Genomic DNA, 17,878 nt, shown 5'->3' with positions numbered 1-17,878 from the left:
CTGGCCTAACAGGGAGATAATCATTTTTACAGCACTGACAGGCGTTTACGCATCAGAAGTAGGCCCAGGCCTTTTATGAGTCACCAGAAACCATTCACGTTTAACTCTGTTTATTTGAATACATTTTTATTCCATTTACAAACTCTATATGATAAGACAAATCTAAAGAAACTGTACATGATCAATAACTAATGAGCTAATCCATATTTTGTATCTAGTTCTCTACTGCATTTTCCTCTTTATAGCCTGTTTGTTCTGTGAATGTGTTTCTTTCTTCAGTGCCTGAATATGTGACTTGACTTCTTTCAATTTGTAAGCAGGAGATGCCCTTTCTCTTTCTCATCCCACAAGCACCCAGCCTTATTTTCATCTAAATAAGAATCGATCTCTTGCCGTGCACCACCCTCCCTCCGTGACTCCCCAGCGCTCAAGGTCACAACCCCACTTTTCTCCCACTCCTCCTGTCCTTTCTCTCATTCTCATGCAACCCCCCCCCCATGCAAGAACAGCCCACAGAAAATACATATGTTTGTAAAACAGCAATAAATAACATTAAATATCATGGTGATTTAAGTCAGCAGGTACAGGACACCGTTTCTTATTTGGTCAGAATTTGAGCCCTTCTGATTCCTTTTACACAATTTCTTAAAGCTGAAATGTTTTCTTAGAAAACAGACATCACACTGTTCATGCAAGTGTAACCCTATTGACTGTTAAACTTTTATCTCTGAGGAAACATTCCTCATCGACTTCAGGGCCAGGTTCAGTTGTTAATGTTTCTCCCGGTAAGAGGAAGAGGCAAGGCACAACCATATTGCATGAAAGATGGTGAGAGAAGACTTAAGAGGTGATAGTGAGAGTGAATGAGATTGAAAAACAGAAGAAGGGGGGTTGTGAAACACTTGGCATAATGTCAGGCCTTCGTTCTGCGTCAGTGACCCTGTGTGAGGAGAAGGAGGGAGTCACTATGAGGTGGGGGAGGGGCTTCCTCCCTGATGGACAGAGGAATAGACATAGCAGTGCTGGAGGAGAGAAAAGAAGACTGAATCTCTGGACAAAACAGAAAAGATTGGGGGATAAGAAAGGGACAGGGAGTAAAGTATTATACATATGATACAAGGGTGTGTGTTGTGAGAACTAACAAGTTGTGTGTAAAGAGAATTCTTCCCCTCGTTACACACTAAAACCAAGAGATGTTTCAAAGGAGTTGGGATAGAATAACATTTCATATTTCTTTATTTATGAAGGGTTAAAATCAAATACAGGATTGGACCTGGTTTTAAACCAACTGATTCAATGGTCAGAAAGGACAAGACAAATTCAGATAATTACTGCTAATAATAATAATAATAATGTAGAAATCATACACAAGAAAATAAACTACTTAAATAATAGGGTGATTTCGCCCTCTGGTGGCCAACAGCATACATTCTGTAGGGAGAGCTGGGGTCCGTCCCAAATGGCACCCTATAACCTATATAGAGTAATACTTTTGACCAGGGCCCATAGCACTCTGGTCAAAGGTAGTGCACTATATAAGGAATAGGGTGCCATTTGGGAGAATTCCCTAGTATAGTGGTGGAATAGAATTAGAATAGATATAAAGTTATATCAGAAAGAATCCACATTCATCCCATGAAGGAATATACCAGAGAGACTATTATTTACAAACAACCCCACAAGGCACCACAGAGAACAGCTAAATTAGGGAGCCATGGGTACAGAGTTAAGACATGACATAAATCCTGGAAACACTGAGAAAAAAACAGACTGATCTTTCTCCTATTGGTCATTCATTGAGTGAACCTGGACGAGACCATAGGTCACAATACAATCTGTGCTATTAAAGGTGTGCTTTGTCCTGCTTGTACAAAGCCAGAAATTCAGTCTGATTAGTCTTTTCTTTTTTTGTCATGACAAATCAAGTATGGTAGTATCGTGACACTGTATTGTGACAACCCTAAGAAAGAGGTACTAGTATGATACGGTGGATGATGCGTTGGTTGATACAGAGGACACGGGTCCTGCCAGTAGATCCCTGACCGGGTCAGAGAGGAGATCCTGGAATCCCGCATCAGCCACTGATGGGAGGAGATATCATAGATGTAGACACTTAATACATGATCATAACAAATACAGTGCATTCGGAAAGTTTTCAGACCCCTTGACATTTTCCACATTGTTACGTTACAGCCTTATTCTAAAATTGATTCTAGAAAATCTACACACACAATACCCCATAATGACAAAGCAAAAACAGGTTTAGACATTTTTGCACATTTATAAAAATATATTTAAAAAATTAAATATCACATTAACATAAGTATTCAGACCCTTTACTCAGTACTTTGTTGAAGCACGTTTGGCAGCGATTACAGCCTCGAGTCTTCTTGGGTATGACGCTACAAGCTTGGTGCTTAGTGATGAGCCCTCAAAGCTCATCACTAAGCTAAGGATCCTGGGACTAAACACCTCCCTCTGCAACTGGATCCTGGACTTCCTGACGGGCCGCCCCCAGGTGGTAAGGGTAGGTAACAACACATCTGCCACACTAATCCTCAACACGGGTGCCCCTCAGGGGTGCGTGCTCAGTCCCCTCCTGTACTCCCTGTTCACTCATGACTGCATGGCCAGGTACAACTCCAACACCATCATTAAGTTTGCCGACGACTAAACAGTGGTAGGCCTGATCACCGACAACGATGAGACAGCCTATAGGGAGGAGGTCAGAGACCTGGCCGTGTGGTGCCAGGATAACAACCTCTCCCTCAACGTGACCAAGACAAAGGAGATGATTGTGGACTACAGGAAAAAAAAGAGGACTGAGCACGCCCCCATTCTCATCGACGGGCCTGTAGTGGAACAGGTTGAGAGCTTCAAGTTCCTTGGTGTCCACATCACCAACGAACTATCATGGTCCAAACACACCAAGACAGTCGTGAAGAGGGCACGACAAAGCCCATTCCCCCTCAGGAGACTGAAAATATTTGGCATGGGTCCTCAGATCCTCAAAGTTCTACAGCTGCACCATCGAGAGCATCCTGACTGGTTGCATCACCGCCTGGTATGGCAACTGCTTGGCCTCCGACCGCAAGGCACTACAGAGGGTAGTGCGTACGGCCCAGTACATCACTGGGGCCAAGCTTCCTGCCATCCAGGACCTCTATACCAGGCGGTGTCAGAGGAAGGCCCTCAAAATTGTCAAAGACTCCAGCCACCCTAGTCATAGACTGTTCTCTCTGCTACCGCACGGCAAGCGGTACCGGAGTGCCAAGTCTAGGTCCAAGCCATAAGACTCCTGAACAGCTAATCATGGCTACCCAGACTATTTGCACTGCCCCCCCACCCCATCTTTTTACGCTGCTGCTACTCTGTTAATTATTTATGCATAGTCACTTTAACTCTACCCACATGTACATATTACTTCAACTACCTCAACTAGCCGGTGCCCCCGCACATTGACTCTGCACCGGTACCCCCCTGTATATATAGCCTCCCTACGGTTATTTTATTTTACTTCTGCTCTTTTTTTCTCAACACTTCTTTGTTTTGTTTTATTTTACTTATTTATTTTAAATAAACCCTTAACCAACAGTGCATTTAAGTAAGCATTTCACTGTAATGTCTGCACCTGTTGTATTCGGCGCATGTGGCCAATAAAATGTGATTTGATTTGACACATGTATTAGGTGAGTTTCTCCCATTCTTCTCTGCAGATCCTCTCAAGCTCTGTCAGGTTGAATGGGGAGCGTCGCTGCACAGCTATTTTCAGGTCTCTCCAGTGATGTTCGATCAGGTTCAAGTCCAGGCTCTGGCTGGACCACTCAAGGATATTCAGAGACTTGTCCCGAAGCCACTCCTGCGTTGTCTTGGCTATGTGCTTAGGGTCGTTGTCCTGTTGGAAGGTGTACCTTCACCCCAGTCTGAGGTCCTGAGCGCTCTGGAGCAGGTTTTCATCAAGGATCTCTCTGTACTTTGCTCCGTTCATGTTTCCCTCGATTCTGACTAGTCTCCCAGTCCCTGCCGCTGAAAAACATCCCCACAGCATGATGCTGCCACAACCATGCTTCACCGTAGGGATGGTGCCAGGTTTCCTCCAGACGTGACGCTTGGCATTCAGGCCAAAGAGTTCAATCTTGGTTTCATCAGACCAGAGAATCCTGTTTCTCATGGTCTGAGAGTCCTTTATGTGTCTTTTGGCAAACTCAAAGCGGGCTGTCATGTGCCTTTTACTGAAGAGTGGCTTCCGTCTGGCCACTCTACCATAAAGGCCTGATTGGTGGAGTGCTGCAGAGATGGTTGTCCTTCTGGAACATTCTCCCATCTCCACAGAGGAACTCTGGAGCTCTGTCAGAGTGACCATCGGGTTCTTGGTCACCTCCCTAACCAAGGCCCTTCTCCCCCGATTGCTCAGTTTGGCTGGGCGGCCAGCTCTATGAAGAGTGTTGGTGGTTCCAAACTGCTTCCATTTAAGAATGATAGAGTCCACTGTGTTCTTGGGGACCTTCAATACTGCAGAAAGGTTTTGGTACCCTTTCCCAGATCTGTGCCTCGACACAGAGCTCTACGGACAATTCCTTCGATCTCATGGCTTAGTTTTTGCTCTGACCTGCACTGTCAACTGTGGGACCTTATATAGACAGGTGTGTGCCTTTCCAAATCATGTCCAATCAATTGAATGTACCACTTGTGGACTCCAATCAAGTTGTAGAAACATCTCAAGGACGATCAATGGAAACAGGATGCACCTGAGCTCAATTTCGAGTCTCATAGCAAAGGGTCAACTGTTTAGGTTTGAAAAACAAGCAGGCTGAGAGACAGAGATAACAGTTTCTGGAGCAAATAAGGTATGTTTTTTTTATTTTGAATACAATTTCAAAAATCCTGTTTTTGCTTTGTCATTATGGGGTATTGTGCGTAGATTAAGGAGGGAAAAAAATATTTAATCTGTTTTAGAATAAGGCTTTAACGTAACAAAATGTGGTCTGAATACTTTCCGAATACACTGTACATTTAAAAAACACAAAAATAATATACTCAAACACAATTAAAAGGGGCAGTGCAGTTAACGTGATTTTCCTGTTTTTAAATATTTCCACACTATGAGGTCGAAATAACACTGAAATTGTTAAAATTATGATAACGCCCTTCTTGTAAGAGCTGTTTGAAAAAAAAAGACTAATTTCAGCCCGTTCAGGTAGGATGGAACTTTTTGGCCCACATCATGACTTCACAAGGTGATCTGCTTATAATTGACCAATGACTGTTCATCTGGGTAAGGGGGTGGGCTTTAAACCATCCTATCAGGGCTGTGTATGTAAATATCTTCAAATTTGCTTCCTAACACCCACACGATCAGACTGAGCATTTCAACAGCCAAAGGAGGCTCTGGGAATTAAATAATCAAAATAAATTTGTTCTTTTTCATAAAATAAACACACAGTGATGATTTAAAAATACAAATAAAGAGTGCATGGGGGCTTTAATTGAAGAAAATAGTGTTCAGCAGGGAGAAAACGTTTTGAAACAGAATGAAAGGGGAAGGTACTACCTAAATCGAAACAGTTTTTAATATTCTGTTGCAAACGTTCTGCTACGTTCTGCCCTACTGAACACAACCCTGAGAACCACTACACCCATCCATCCAGTAAGACATGTCCTTACCCAATCTGCTGCTTGTCTCCTTCACCAGTGCCTGAGACTGTTCCTGTATGGACAGCAGCTCCCTGATCATCTTACTCTGGGTGTCAATCTATGGAGGAACATAGACGTTTTTTAATTACATGTAGAGCTAGCAAACCACATTTTAAGAGGGTGATGTGAGCTTTTCACAACTTGAACAGTAATAAAATGCCGGACTTCCATATGCGCCCATCTCCACAACAAAAGCCAGGGCCTCTCCGTGGTTGAGGCAAATAAACGCTCGTGCTATGGCTGGGCGATATTGCCAAAATATCATATCACAATATGTTAGATTAATTTGGATTTTAAGAATAATGACTAAAGAATTTCACCCCAAACACAGTATAAATGTTAGAATTATCATGTAGTGTCAACCCACTAACAGAGGGGGCGTTACTAACCATTCAAGGGGGAAGGCGGGAACTGTTTAAGAAAGCCACCTAAAGGTGGGAGGAGCATAGTGTCTTAGTTTGTCAAGGGGTATAAAAACAGTATGTTTGCGTTTTTGAGGAGAGCTCTCCTTGAATAAATTTACCGATAATTACTTGTGGATTGTGGACCTTGAATCATTGATGATTAAAACCAGAGCTTTACAACCTCTGGTAATGATTCAAGCTTAGGTTGAATTAGAGATAGAAATTCACATGACAGATTGGTCCTTCGAGCCGGATCTTAATACATCTTTATCGTTCTAGAGACACCGAAATCCGTGCACGGCCGGGTGATTGCATCCGTGAAGAATAGTCCTGGCCTTCGACGTTAAGGTTAATAAACAGGCCGGTGATTACTCTTTATGAACGATAAAGACGTTAACGAGTTTGAAAAATTATTTGAATCCAACCTACAAGGAAAAGGTCAGTAGTTTTATTCATGTATTTTGGTGAAATGATTTCAAACTTGTATAAGAATAGGAATTCTTGTGAAGGGCAGACAGGTTACCAAAATCTCAAAGAAGGTAATAATTATTACGACAGGAAGGGTCCGCAATTGATCCTAGAGGTAAATAGCTATTACAAAAAAAAACTAGTCCGAAATGACATGAAAGTGAATTGCAATCACAAATGTAAACTAGTTAATATTGTCATTGTACGAATTGCAATGTTCAGTATAAACAGGGAATTAATTATCATCGTATGAGAGGGATGTGTCGGGAGTTCTATATACGACTGGGAATTTGCTAGAACTTTGCAAACAAGTTTGGCAGATGATAAGGTCGTATGTGTGTGAGACTTAATCCCTCGGGAGACGTGATCATTATTTCAGGGGTGGAGAAAAAAATAAGTCGCGTGAGGAAAATTGGGTAACTTACTCTTTTCATGAAACCGGAGTTTTAAATAGAAACTCTGGGTTAGGGGTTAAATAATTTTAAAGGGTTAATTACAAAAGCAAGAGGCGCACTAAGAGATTAGCTCCTACGAAAATAATTTGGGAGTGAATTATTTAAAAAACAAAAAGGGGGGGAGGGATTTCTTATTGTTCCGCCATGGGAAAGACATCTTCTAAACAAGTCCGAGAATTAACGGGAGATGAAAGAAATATGTTTTATGGATCCATGTGGGAGAAGAGGTATGAATTTATTGGGCATCTCGAAGTAGAAAAATTAGAATTTATGATCAAACAGATGCATGTAGACTGGAACTAATTTGAAAGAACAGCGAAAGGAGGGGCTAGAGACAGCGAGTGTGTTTTTTTTAAGCGCGAAAATGCTTTAACGGGGACAAAGGAATATTTAACCTTCGTGACTGCAGGGGAAAAGGAGGATGACAGTCAATATTTTTGGTTCAACGGGTAAAATGTTTGAAAAAATGATTCGTGTCAATTAAGAATTGGCTAAAAACACCACAAAGCGATTATTTGAGAGGTACCTATAAAGTCCAATGATGTGGTCCTCTGTAGCTCAGCTAGTAGAGCACAGCGCTTGTAACGCCAAGGTAGTGGGTTCGATCCCCGGGACCACCCATAAAAATAGAATAAAAAATGTATGCACGCATGACTGTAGGTCGCTTTGGATAGAAGCGTCTGCTAAATGGCATATTATTATGCATATGTATGAGCTTTCGCACTCAAACGTAGACGTACGTAATGAGTGAGAAAGTAGAGAAATTTACGTTTGCATTTTTGGTCATTTGGCAGACGCTCTGGTCCGGAGCGACTTGAAAAACCAATAGAGAGTTGAATTGAACTATTATGTCGTGTTGGGCATTTGAATGGCATAAGGTGAAATATGTGTGTATGAGGAAATTCAACGGCGGGTATAAATGATAACCGGATACTACTTAGTATTTGGTTGGTTAAATGCTAAATAAAAGATTTGAGGCGTGGTTATGGGGTAACTAGGAAGACGCACTTATTCAATAGAGAATGGGTGGAGAGAGTTTTTACGTGTATTAAAAGTTGCATAAGATAACTTTAGTAGTATTCTAAATAATCTATGAAAATATGTTACAAGTACGAATGACATTATTTCCTAAGAAGATAGATTGTAGGGAAGTTTCCCGCGCCTCCCCCATAATGTAGGAAGGAGCAGGAGAGGGGGGGAGTGAGAGACAGGACATAGTTCAAATGGTAGGAATGTCATTAAGTGTATGCTGATAAATAATATCAAGCATTTGTTTTATTGATTGGGGCCGAATCAGAGAAAACTGTTAAAGATATTGAATAGCGAACTGAAATGGGTTAGCGGAAAAATACAAATAATTGGAAAATTTAAAAAAAACGATAATTTATTTTCATTACAGTGAAGCAAGTGGCATTGGCTGTTGTGCTGGGGGAATGGCGCCAGCCTGTGGTGGGTTCTGGATTTGTTATAAATAACTTTATATTTTAAACTAAAATGAAAGACTACAATTAGAACATCAGAAAAAGGACAATATAATTCGTAATAGTTATTATAATTATTATTGATAGTTATTGCAGTTATTATTATCCTGAGTGGCGCAGTGGTCTAAGGCACTGCATCGCAGGGCTAACTGTGCCACTAGAGATCCTGGTTCGGATCCAGGCTCTGTCGCAGCCGACAGCGACCGGGAGACTCATGGGCGGCGCACAATTGGCCCAGCGTTGTCCAGGGTAGGGGAGGGAATGGCCGGCAGGGATGTAGCTCAGTTGGTAGAGCATGGCGTTTGCAACGCCAGGGTTGTGGGTTCGATTCCCACGGGGGGAGGCCAGTAAAAAAAAATAAAAAAAAGATTAAAAAAAATAAAAATGTATTCACTAGGTTGCTCTGGATAGGAGCGTCTGCTGGGTGACTAGAATGTAAATGTATCATCATTGATTCAGTAATGATAGGAGGGAAGTAGCGATAGAGCTGTGAGGGTTGAGTTGAGGACAAGGAGAATGATTTGTGGCTCTGGTTGGCGGGAAAAAGGAGAGGCAGAGACAAACTTAGAGAGACAGAGGAAGTTAGAGAGGGAGAGAATAAAAGAAAAAGAGAGAAGGAAACTGTTTAGGTTTGAAAAACAAGCAGGCTGAGAGACAGAGATAACAGTTTCTGGAGCTTGAAAGGCAGAGACTAACAGAGTAAGAAAAGGAACAGACGAGAGCAGAGTATTTTATGGCCACTAGGGGAAATAGTTGGGAGAGGTAGAACTCCAGAATAGAAGAGGAGAGAGATTTTACTAGGGGGTGGATCAAATAATTGATAATGGATCATTTGAATGAGATCACATGTAGCAGATTTAGAGTAATCAATTAAATAATCATTGTATACTCGAGGAATTTTGAGGGATTTTATGAAGTTAGGCAGTATTTAGGCAATGGCAGCCCATGGTAAAATCATTTGGAACTCTGAGGAGGAAGAACAGGTTATGTTGTTGCTCTCTTCCCAAACAGTCTTAGCTTTTCATAAATATATCAGGGATGTTACCCAAATGGTAGAGAGTAAAGAGGGATAACATTGGTCGTGGTTTAAAGATGATGTTTTTTTTTTTTTTTGGTGGGCTATTAGAGATAACTGGGTTAATCACGAACATAGAGGTTTTTATTCTTTGTTGCTAGGCAGAATACTTAGGTGACCTAAAAAATGGACTTGTCATGTCCAACAATCAGTCTTCAGGTCAAGCCCGGGAGAGCCGGGGTAGAACAGAAGTTGAACTAAACATAAGTGGTTTTTACAAGATAAGAGATTGTTTGATTGGATTACTAATTGATTCTGAACTGAATGAAAGTCGAATTTAGCCGCAATAAAGACAAAGGAAGTGGGAGAAGCCATAAAGAAGCAAAAGACAATCTAAAAAATGAAAGGCATGGCAATTGGTTGATAAATAACCTAAGGGAATGTTTAGGAAGGTGGAAAAAATTGACACATAAGCAGAACTGTGTGTCAAGAGGGGGAAAGAGGCTAATTGTATTAAATAATATACGAAGGAGAGGACAAAATACTTTTTAAAAAAAACATTTTTTTTTAGATACAGTCTAAAAAGAGAATGCAGTCAGAAATTGTTAGATTAATCTGAACATGTGTGAAGATAGTTTATTAACCACACCCGTATGTCAGAGGTTTTGTGCCCCACAGGTGAACTAAAGGAGAAGGTGACCCACTATCTAACCAGGTGACTGGTGAGCATCCAGTCACTAGAAGGAAAACTGGAAGCAGGCCTGTTGGGAAGGGCCCTATCAGGTTATGTTGGTCACCACCTTGGCCATTAGAATAGCAGAGAGAGGAACCTGGGTCCATTTTACCCACTGCAAGAAGGTAAGACCACATACAAGCACCGCTTAGCACACGCAGAGTTGACGAGCAGAACTGGACCACAGGGTCCGGGGTTCACCTCTGTCAACGAAGATCTCCTACCCAGACCTATCATCACTGTAGTGTGTTCCTAGGGTGTGAGTATGGGGTGGTACCGAGCAGAAGGACTCAAGACAGGAGAGGGTTGGCGGTTTTTGGGAATATGAGTGACCCTGAGCTGCATCATAGTCTCGGCAATGGTCGTGGTAGGTCAAGATCCACCACCACCTCGCACCAATTACGCTATGGCCTTACCATTAGTTAGAAATAAAGGGAAAGCGACCCGACATACTGACCATCAAGGGCGAGTGATCTACAAAATAGGAGTCAGAGAAGGGTGGGGAGTAAGATTCAAAATTATGATTAGGGATCTTATCAGAGCGGATAAGCAAGCAACGTGGGATTATAAAATCCCATTGTATTCATGTTCAGCTCCCTCGGCGGATTGTTCCTGGGCTCAGGTATTTAGACATACTGGGGGACGGAGATATGAGACGGGGGGGGGCTGGACGTCCAGATGGAGGATAAGATAACGACATCCCCACGGAGATGGTAGTAACGATAGTAAAGGTCACTAAAGAGGACATGAAAAGAACTTACTGGGCTGGCGCGGACGTATACGGACGGGATACTTGTCTAAGATTACATTTAATGGAGTAAAAAGATATAGAGAGAGCAGGTACTGTCATTAATCCATTAATGGCAATAGACCGAGTAAATCAGTCAAGGGATGACTGAGTCAATTTGACTAACCCGTCCACAATGAAAGATTTTCTCCTCCAAGAATGGAACAATGGGGAAGTGGAGGGGGTCCCTGATGAGAATCTCTGGTTAAAGTGGATGAAATACACCGCTAGGGCCTTGGGGGAGACCAATTGTTATGCATGCTCCATTGGGCGACCAACAATGTTGACCGCCCCAATGCCAAAGGCAATGTTTCCCTGTGTATTAGACCTGGGGTCCAATCAAAAAGAGCCAAATTGCACAGGGATTGGGCTGGCAAAATTGACATACTGGGCCAGCCCACCTAGATTCACTTTAACTCCTGGCGAATACCAGTGTTACAGACATAGAAATGGCACCCGTAACTTGGGTGATTTTGATGGCTGTAAGGAGATAATTAATGTGACTGATTTAGATAAGGAAGGGAGGGGAAAAAATTAGGAACCTAACCATCCCTCTGACCGATGTGTGGTGGGCATACACTAAAAAAGGGAGCATTCGGCAGACATTACCAGAGGGATGGGTGGGTACTTGTGCACCAGTATTGTTGGTCCAACCTGTAAGAATTGGTCATCAAAGACCAGTGACAGGAAGAATAATTAGGAGAAAAATAAATAAGTCAGGAAGGAAATAGCCCAATTTGGATAGATGGTATAGGCATCCCCAGGGGTGTTCCAGGCGAATACAAAGCTATAAATCAAATATGGGAGAGTTTTACTACAACATTTTTCTGGTGGGTGACAAACAAAAATATGGATTGGATAAATTATATCTATTACAACCAACAACGATTTATTGACAAGACTAGAGATGCAGTAAAGGGGATCTCTGAGCGATTATCCGCCATCCCGCTCATAACTTAGTAGAGGTTGGTTCTAGATCAGGCAGAAAGGGCCGGTGTCTATAGAAAGATAAGCCATTGTTGCATATTTATCCCTAACAACACCACACTGGATGGGACAGTCACCAGAGCTCTTACAGAATTAACTGCACTAAGTGAAGGATGAACTGAACTCAGAAGTTAGTACATTGTGGATAGGGTGGTTTGATTAAATATTTGGTAAATGGAAAACCCTAGCAGCCACCATCTTAGGAGCGATCAGTGTTTGTATGGGTATTCTTGTATTATGTGGTTGTTGTCTTGTTCCCTGTGTCCGAGGATTGGTGAGTCAGGCGTTGGTGAAATGCAGTATCTAAACAATGATGAGAGATGGACTGACTCCGGACTCTGACCAGGGGAATGTGAAAAACGATCCTCCAGGCTTGGTGGATGACGAGGATTTGGACCCTGAAAGACCGCAATTGGATGAAATGTTTATTAGTTCTGATGTGATCTCTGAGATTAATCATGCTTGTAAAATACATTTATCCTGAATGTGGGAATATTTAGTCAAAGGGGTGGATTGTTAGATTAATTTGGATTTTAAGAATAATGACTAAAGAATTTCCCCCCAAACACAGTATAAATGTTAGAATTATCATGTAGTGTCAACCCACTAACAGAGGGGGCGGTACTAAACATTCAAGGGGGAAGGCGGGAACTGTTTAAGAAAGCCACCTAAAGGTGGGAGGAGCATAGTGTCTTAGTTTGTCAAGGGGTATAAAAACAGTATGTTTGCGTTTGAGGAGAGCTCTCCTTGAATAAATTTACCGATAATTACTTGTGGATTGTGGACCTTGAATCATTGATGATTAAAACCAGAGCTTTACAACCTCTGGTAATGATTCAAGCTTAGGTTGAATTAGAGATAGAAATTCACATGACACAATATTTAAAAATTGTTGTATTGTATTTTAGGTTTTTGAATAATACAATTTCTAAACATGCTTTATGAGTAGTGCATGACTCTAGCGTGGCAACGCATACATTCTCCATTCTGATTGTTTTATACTGTTCAATCAAACCTTAACCAAAAGTGACTGGGCACTTTTGACATGTCAACGAATTAAAAAGCCAGGGAGGGGTTATTGTGACAGGGTAGGAACCAAAATGTTGGTCAGTGTTTCCCAGTGGACCCTAATTAGCTTTTTTACTTGATGTAGCTAAAATATTAATGTGTTGCCTATTCCTCTCCGATTTAGAATATACTGTTGTACAAACAACATGCTGATCTAAGCCTACACCATCACTGGTATCAGGCCGTATTAGCTAGCTCCGTTTAGCTAGCTGGCTAGCTTGCCAGCTGATTAGCATTAGCGACTATCACGATTTATTTTAGCCACAACTCACAAAAAAAAAAGCCAAACTAGCTGTTTGCAGACACTAAGATACACCAACTAATAGTGTAATTATAGAACGCTTGTGGATTTATATTATGAAGCAAAGTGGAAAGCAGCATCGTTGTCACCAACATCTTGTTGCATCTGCAGTCTTGACCATGAAGACTGTCACTGCGAGTGAACGGCTAATATTTGAACTTGTGACACGTGGTAGAGCAAAAACTACTCTCCTTGAGTGACAATGGGCTGGGTGTGTGTGGAAGGAGAGAGAAGACTCAAGTAGAAAACGGAGTAAACTATAAAAACGGACATTACACACGCCGAGTGGAGTAACATTTAAACAAACCAAACATTTAAATACTGTTATACAAAGGTAAGCTAAAGACCCAAACCGGTCCGTGCATAAATACCAGTATATAGACAAATACAGTATACCTTCCAGCCCTAGCTCGGGCTATTAATGGGCGTTTTATGTAAGATTCATTCACACACACAAGGGTGATACAAATTTAGAAAAATGTATTGCTTTACCATAAAGGCAAGTATGGACAATGTTCACAGACACATTAGCTGTAAAATGTTTTTTCTTGCATTGGAGCTACAGTGTGTGCACTGCAGCTACCATCTTTTACTTTCTGAGCATGGGACATGGAACACTGAGGGGGTGAATCCACAAATGTTCAATTACTTGTAGGCTCCCACTGACATAAATGTATGACTAAGTGAAAATGTGACATAAATGGAAGTTAAGATATGCCTAATAGAATATTTTTTATAAACTCCACAGGGCTTTTTCCTGGACACATACAGCCAAATCCTGGACTACAAAAACTATTTCAGCAGAGATTCTCCACTGAGCTTGTTTTTTAGTCAAGGACTAGGCCAAATCTGTGTCCAAGAAACCATCCCCAAGTAGTATAATACTAGTTTGCCCGTCTTACCACCATGTCCATGGTGGACAGTATGGGCTGCTGTCTGCAGAGCAGGCTGTGGTAATCAGGTTTGTTCTGGAGGAGCTGGCTCTGTGAGGACTGGGCCAGGCAGCTAGGGTCTAACGTCACCCCCTTCTCCTGGCCCTGCTCCACTCGCCTGCAAAGGGAAAGATGAGGAGATATACCGACACATTTACACTAGGCAAAAACCATGGTCCTAAAATGGGCTGTAGCCAACTCTTGTATCGTTATCATGCCATACAGTACAATGAACAAACACAGTTCTTGGCTAAAGCCCAAATAGGACTGGAGCACCAGGCATATGAGAAGAAAAATCCCTTTATTGACAACCTGAAACTTGGAGCATGGCGAGTGCGGAACGAAAGTGGGCGAGTGCGGAACGAGAGTGGGCGAGTGCGGAACGAGAGTGGGCGAGTGCATGTCATTTGTATGTGTGAGAATGTGCTCACCTGGCCAATTCTTCAGCTTTACTCCGGTGCTTGTCTAACAGGGACTCCCAAGATGCACTCTCAGCCTGCAGCCTGAATCACACAGGCAGAATAAAAATAGACAATCTTTATTCATTGCAGGCACACACACACACAATGACGGGGAAGTCAGTTACCTGTGTATAGCCTTCCTTTTCTGCTCCATGGTATTCTGCATTGCAGTGTCACTAGCGAGAAAGAGAGACAGTCAAAAGGGAGCCATAACAGACGACTGAATGAATACAGAAAGGCCTGAACTAGAAATAAAAAGGACAATACAGAAGAATGACAGCCCTTTCTCTAGGGCTGTGCCGATACCAGTATCCACGGCAAAAATTAAAACATGAAGCATGCCTAACTCTTTGGTCCTTTAAAAACCTGCTGCATGTGAAATATTGTGTGCTATAGCCTGGGGAAAAACATACATGTAACTCTGGATGACAACATGATGCTGCTTGTTTCCAACATTAGGATTGTTTTCCTAAATAAGTTAAATCCGCTTTGGGTTTTGTTTCCTTGCCACGATACTGACTAGTATCACGATACAAACGAGTATCGCAATACTGGTATCATCCCGGCCCTATTTTTCTCATATTACAGGATGAGGAAAAAGTCAGTGCTGGAATAGAAAGGGCAAAATAGACTGTTCAGGAAAAAGGTAAGTATGTTTGTTTACGGACGCGTGTTAAGTCAGTGAACAAAATGAGGTTGAGGGCTGTGATTTGAGACAGCATTACCTGGCTGTGCTAGTGGGAGGTTGCTGACACGGAGGCTCACTGCGTAGGTCTTTGGCAAGGCAACACCACCCCTTCTGTACAGCCTCCACTGACACAGGGAAAAGAACGGTAGTAACAAATAATGTTAACACTATTAGACAACACTTATGCCTAGTGCACTGCACACAGCTTAAGCTCCATTCAAAATACAACATCAAACCAGTAGGGGGCAGAGGTAAACGTTTTAGTTTTTTTGCCGGATGTTACAATCCAAAACCACTACTTATTTGATAGACTTACAAGGATTCTACCAACCTTGTGTCTGAAGTGACTCTAAACTGGCGTTGGGTGTTGTGCTCAGTGAGTCTTGTAATTTCTCGACTGCCAGCTGGAGAAAGAGGAGAGAGATGGGACACACAGAAAGTTAGCTAAATTCTCAGCCAGGATCACATAGATGTTGAAATAACCTACAGGTAGAAGTTAACCTGACCTTCAAAACACCCCCCTCAGGGTCCCTTCCCTGCCCCTCTCCTCCAGAACACAGCTCCAGAGCTGGCTCCATCTGTACCTCTGTTGTTTCTGACATCTGGGTATTGGTGGTGGTGGAGGCAGGAGTGTGTCTGTGGGGAGATTTGGGGTGAGGAGCTGCTGGGCTTGGACTCCCAGGGCAAAGTCTTTTGAGTCCTTGCTGAGGGTTTTCTTCTTGGTGGACCTTGATCAACAGACAAAATGAGAGTGGGCTTTTAGATCATTCGTATGTTATCGTCAGTGGTATGCTAACTTCATCAGCTAGCTACCATTTTAGTAAGGTTATATTATGAATATTATAGTGGCCCTTATGTGCAACCAAAACCGCCTAGACCACAACACGATCAGCTGTTGAGTGTCTTACCTTCTTCTGGCGTTCAGCAGAGCTGTCGCAGCTGCTGATGACATCAATGGAAAAAGAGGTAGAGAAAGATCAACACAACCACGTGAGCATAATTTATGTTGAAATGGCTAGTTAACTGTCTATCAACGTGGCTATCACTAGGACAACTTTAAAATAGGCGTATTATTGCCGGTGTTAGCTAGCTAACGTTAGCCGGGCAGTGTCGGAAGTTAACGTTAGCAAGCTCCTCCTTTGATGGAAAACCCAATATGACCCACTGAGATAGCACGTTAATTCCACCCAATTCTTCACAGCAAATCACTGAACTTCAGAAAAACTTTCAGTAACGTTATTAACTAAAAAGATACAAACCTTTCCGATTGCTTTACAGAATTAATATCCGCCATTTTTCTTTTTAAAAATCTGCCCGCGCACAACCAAATCGGCCCCTCCCATTTACAGATATGTCGGGAAATGTAGTGTTGAGCGACGTGGCCCCCTAGGAGCATCTTTGGACTACTTAGGCTCTAGCTACCATTTCTTTGCATGAACCATTTTTTTTTGGGGGGGCAGATGGTTACCATAATTCAGCTTTTGAAACAACCCAGTTTTTAGCACGGTTTGACACCAAATGGAATCTGAGGTGGCCCCGTTATTATACTGAACTAAAATCTAAACACAACATGCAACAATTTCAAAGATTTTACTAAGTTACGGTTCATATAAGAAAATCTGTCAATTGAAATGACTGGGAATACAGATATGCATCTGTTGGTCACAGATTTAAAAAATATTTTAAAAAGTAAGATGGTGCCGACAGACATGGAAGCTCTGCTTCTAGCTCCTAAGCAACTTTGTAGACAAGCATTTTGCTACACCCGCAATAATAATAATAATAATAATAATATGCCATTTAGCAGACGCTTTTATCCAAAGCGACTTACAGTAACATCTGCTAAATATGTGTATGCGACCAATAAAATGTGATTTGATACCTTAAAACATTTTTTTGACTCAGAATGTGCTTCAGGATCTCGTCAGTTTCTCTGTGCATTAAAATTGCCATAGATAAAATGCAATTGTGTTAGTTGTCCGTAGTTTATGCCTGCCCATACCATTGCCCGACCGCCAACATGGGGCACTCTGTTCACAACGTTGACATCAGCAAACCGCTCGCCCACACGACACCATACACGTGGTCTGCGGTTGTGAAGCCGGTTGGACGTACTTCTAAATTCTCTAAAACGACGTTGGAGGCGGCTTATGGTAGAGAAATTAACATTAAATTCTCTGGCAACAGCTCTGGTGGCCATTCCTGCAGTCACCATGCCAATTGCACGCTCCCTCAACATTTTTGACATCTGTGGCATTGTGTTGTGTGACAAAACTGCACATTTTAGAGTGGCCTTTTATTTCCCCCAGCACAAGGTGCACCTGTGTAATGATCATGCTGTTTAATAAACTTCTTGATATGCCACACCTGTCAGGTGGATGGATAATATTGGCAAAGGAGAAAT

At 42.1% G+C, this 17,878-nt stretch overlaps 1 protein-coding gene across 1 annotated transcript; it reads right to left on the bottom strand.

The window, feature by feature from the left end:
* Nucleotides 1-1,218: 1,218 nt before the first annotated feature.
* LOC121569748 lies at nt 1,219-16,810 on the bottom strand. The gene is made up of 10 exons (XM_045221030.1): nt 16,734-16,810; nt 16,383-16,416; nt 15,981-16,202; nt 15,806-15,878; nt 15,512-15,599; nt 14,912-14,962; nt 14,757-14,828; nt 14,296-14,443; nt 5,665-5,752; nt 1,219-2,081 (listed from the first exon to the last, which is right to left on the bottom strand). Exons 1-10 carry the CDS (start codon nt 16,766-16,768, stop codon nt 1,975-1,977), a joined length of 918 nt encoding a protein of 305 aa, XP_045076965.1. The 5' UTR covers nt 16,769-16,810; the 3' UTR covers nt 1,219-1,974.
* Nucleotides 16,811-17,878: the final 1,068 nt, after the last annotated feature.

Source organism: Coregonus clupeaformis, chromosome 7, assembly GCF_020615455.1.
Source record: "Coregonus clupeaformis isolate EN_2021a chromosome 7, ASM2061545v1, whole genome shotgun sequence".
Taxonomy (NCBI): domain Eukaryota; kingdom Metazoa; phylum Chordata; class Actinopteri; order Salmoniformes; family Salmonidae; genus Coregonus; species Coregonus clupeaformis.
Note: the sequence above shows the minus strand (reverse complement) of the source record. Positions and strands in the feature narration are given on the sequence as shown.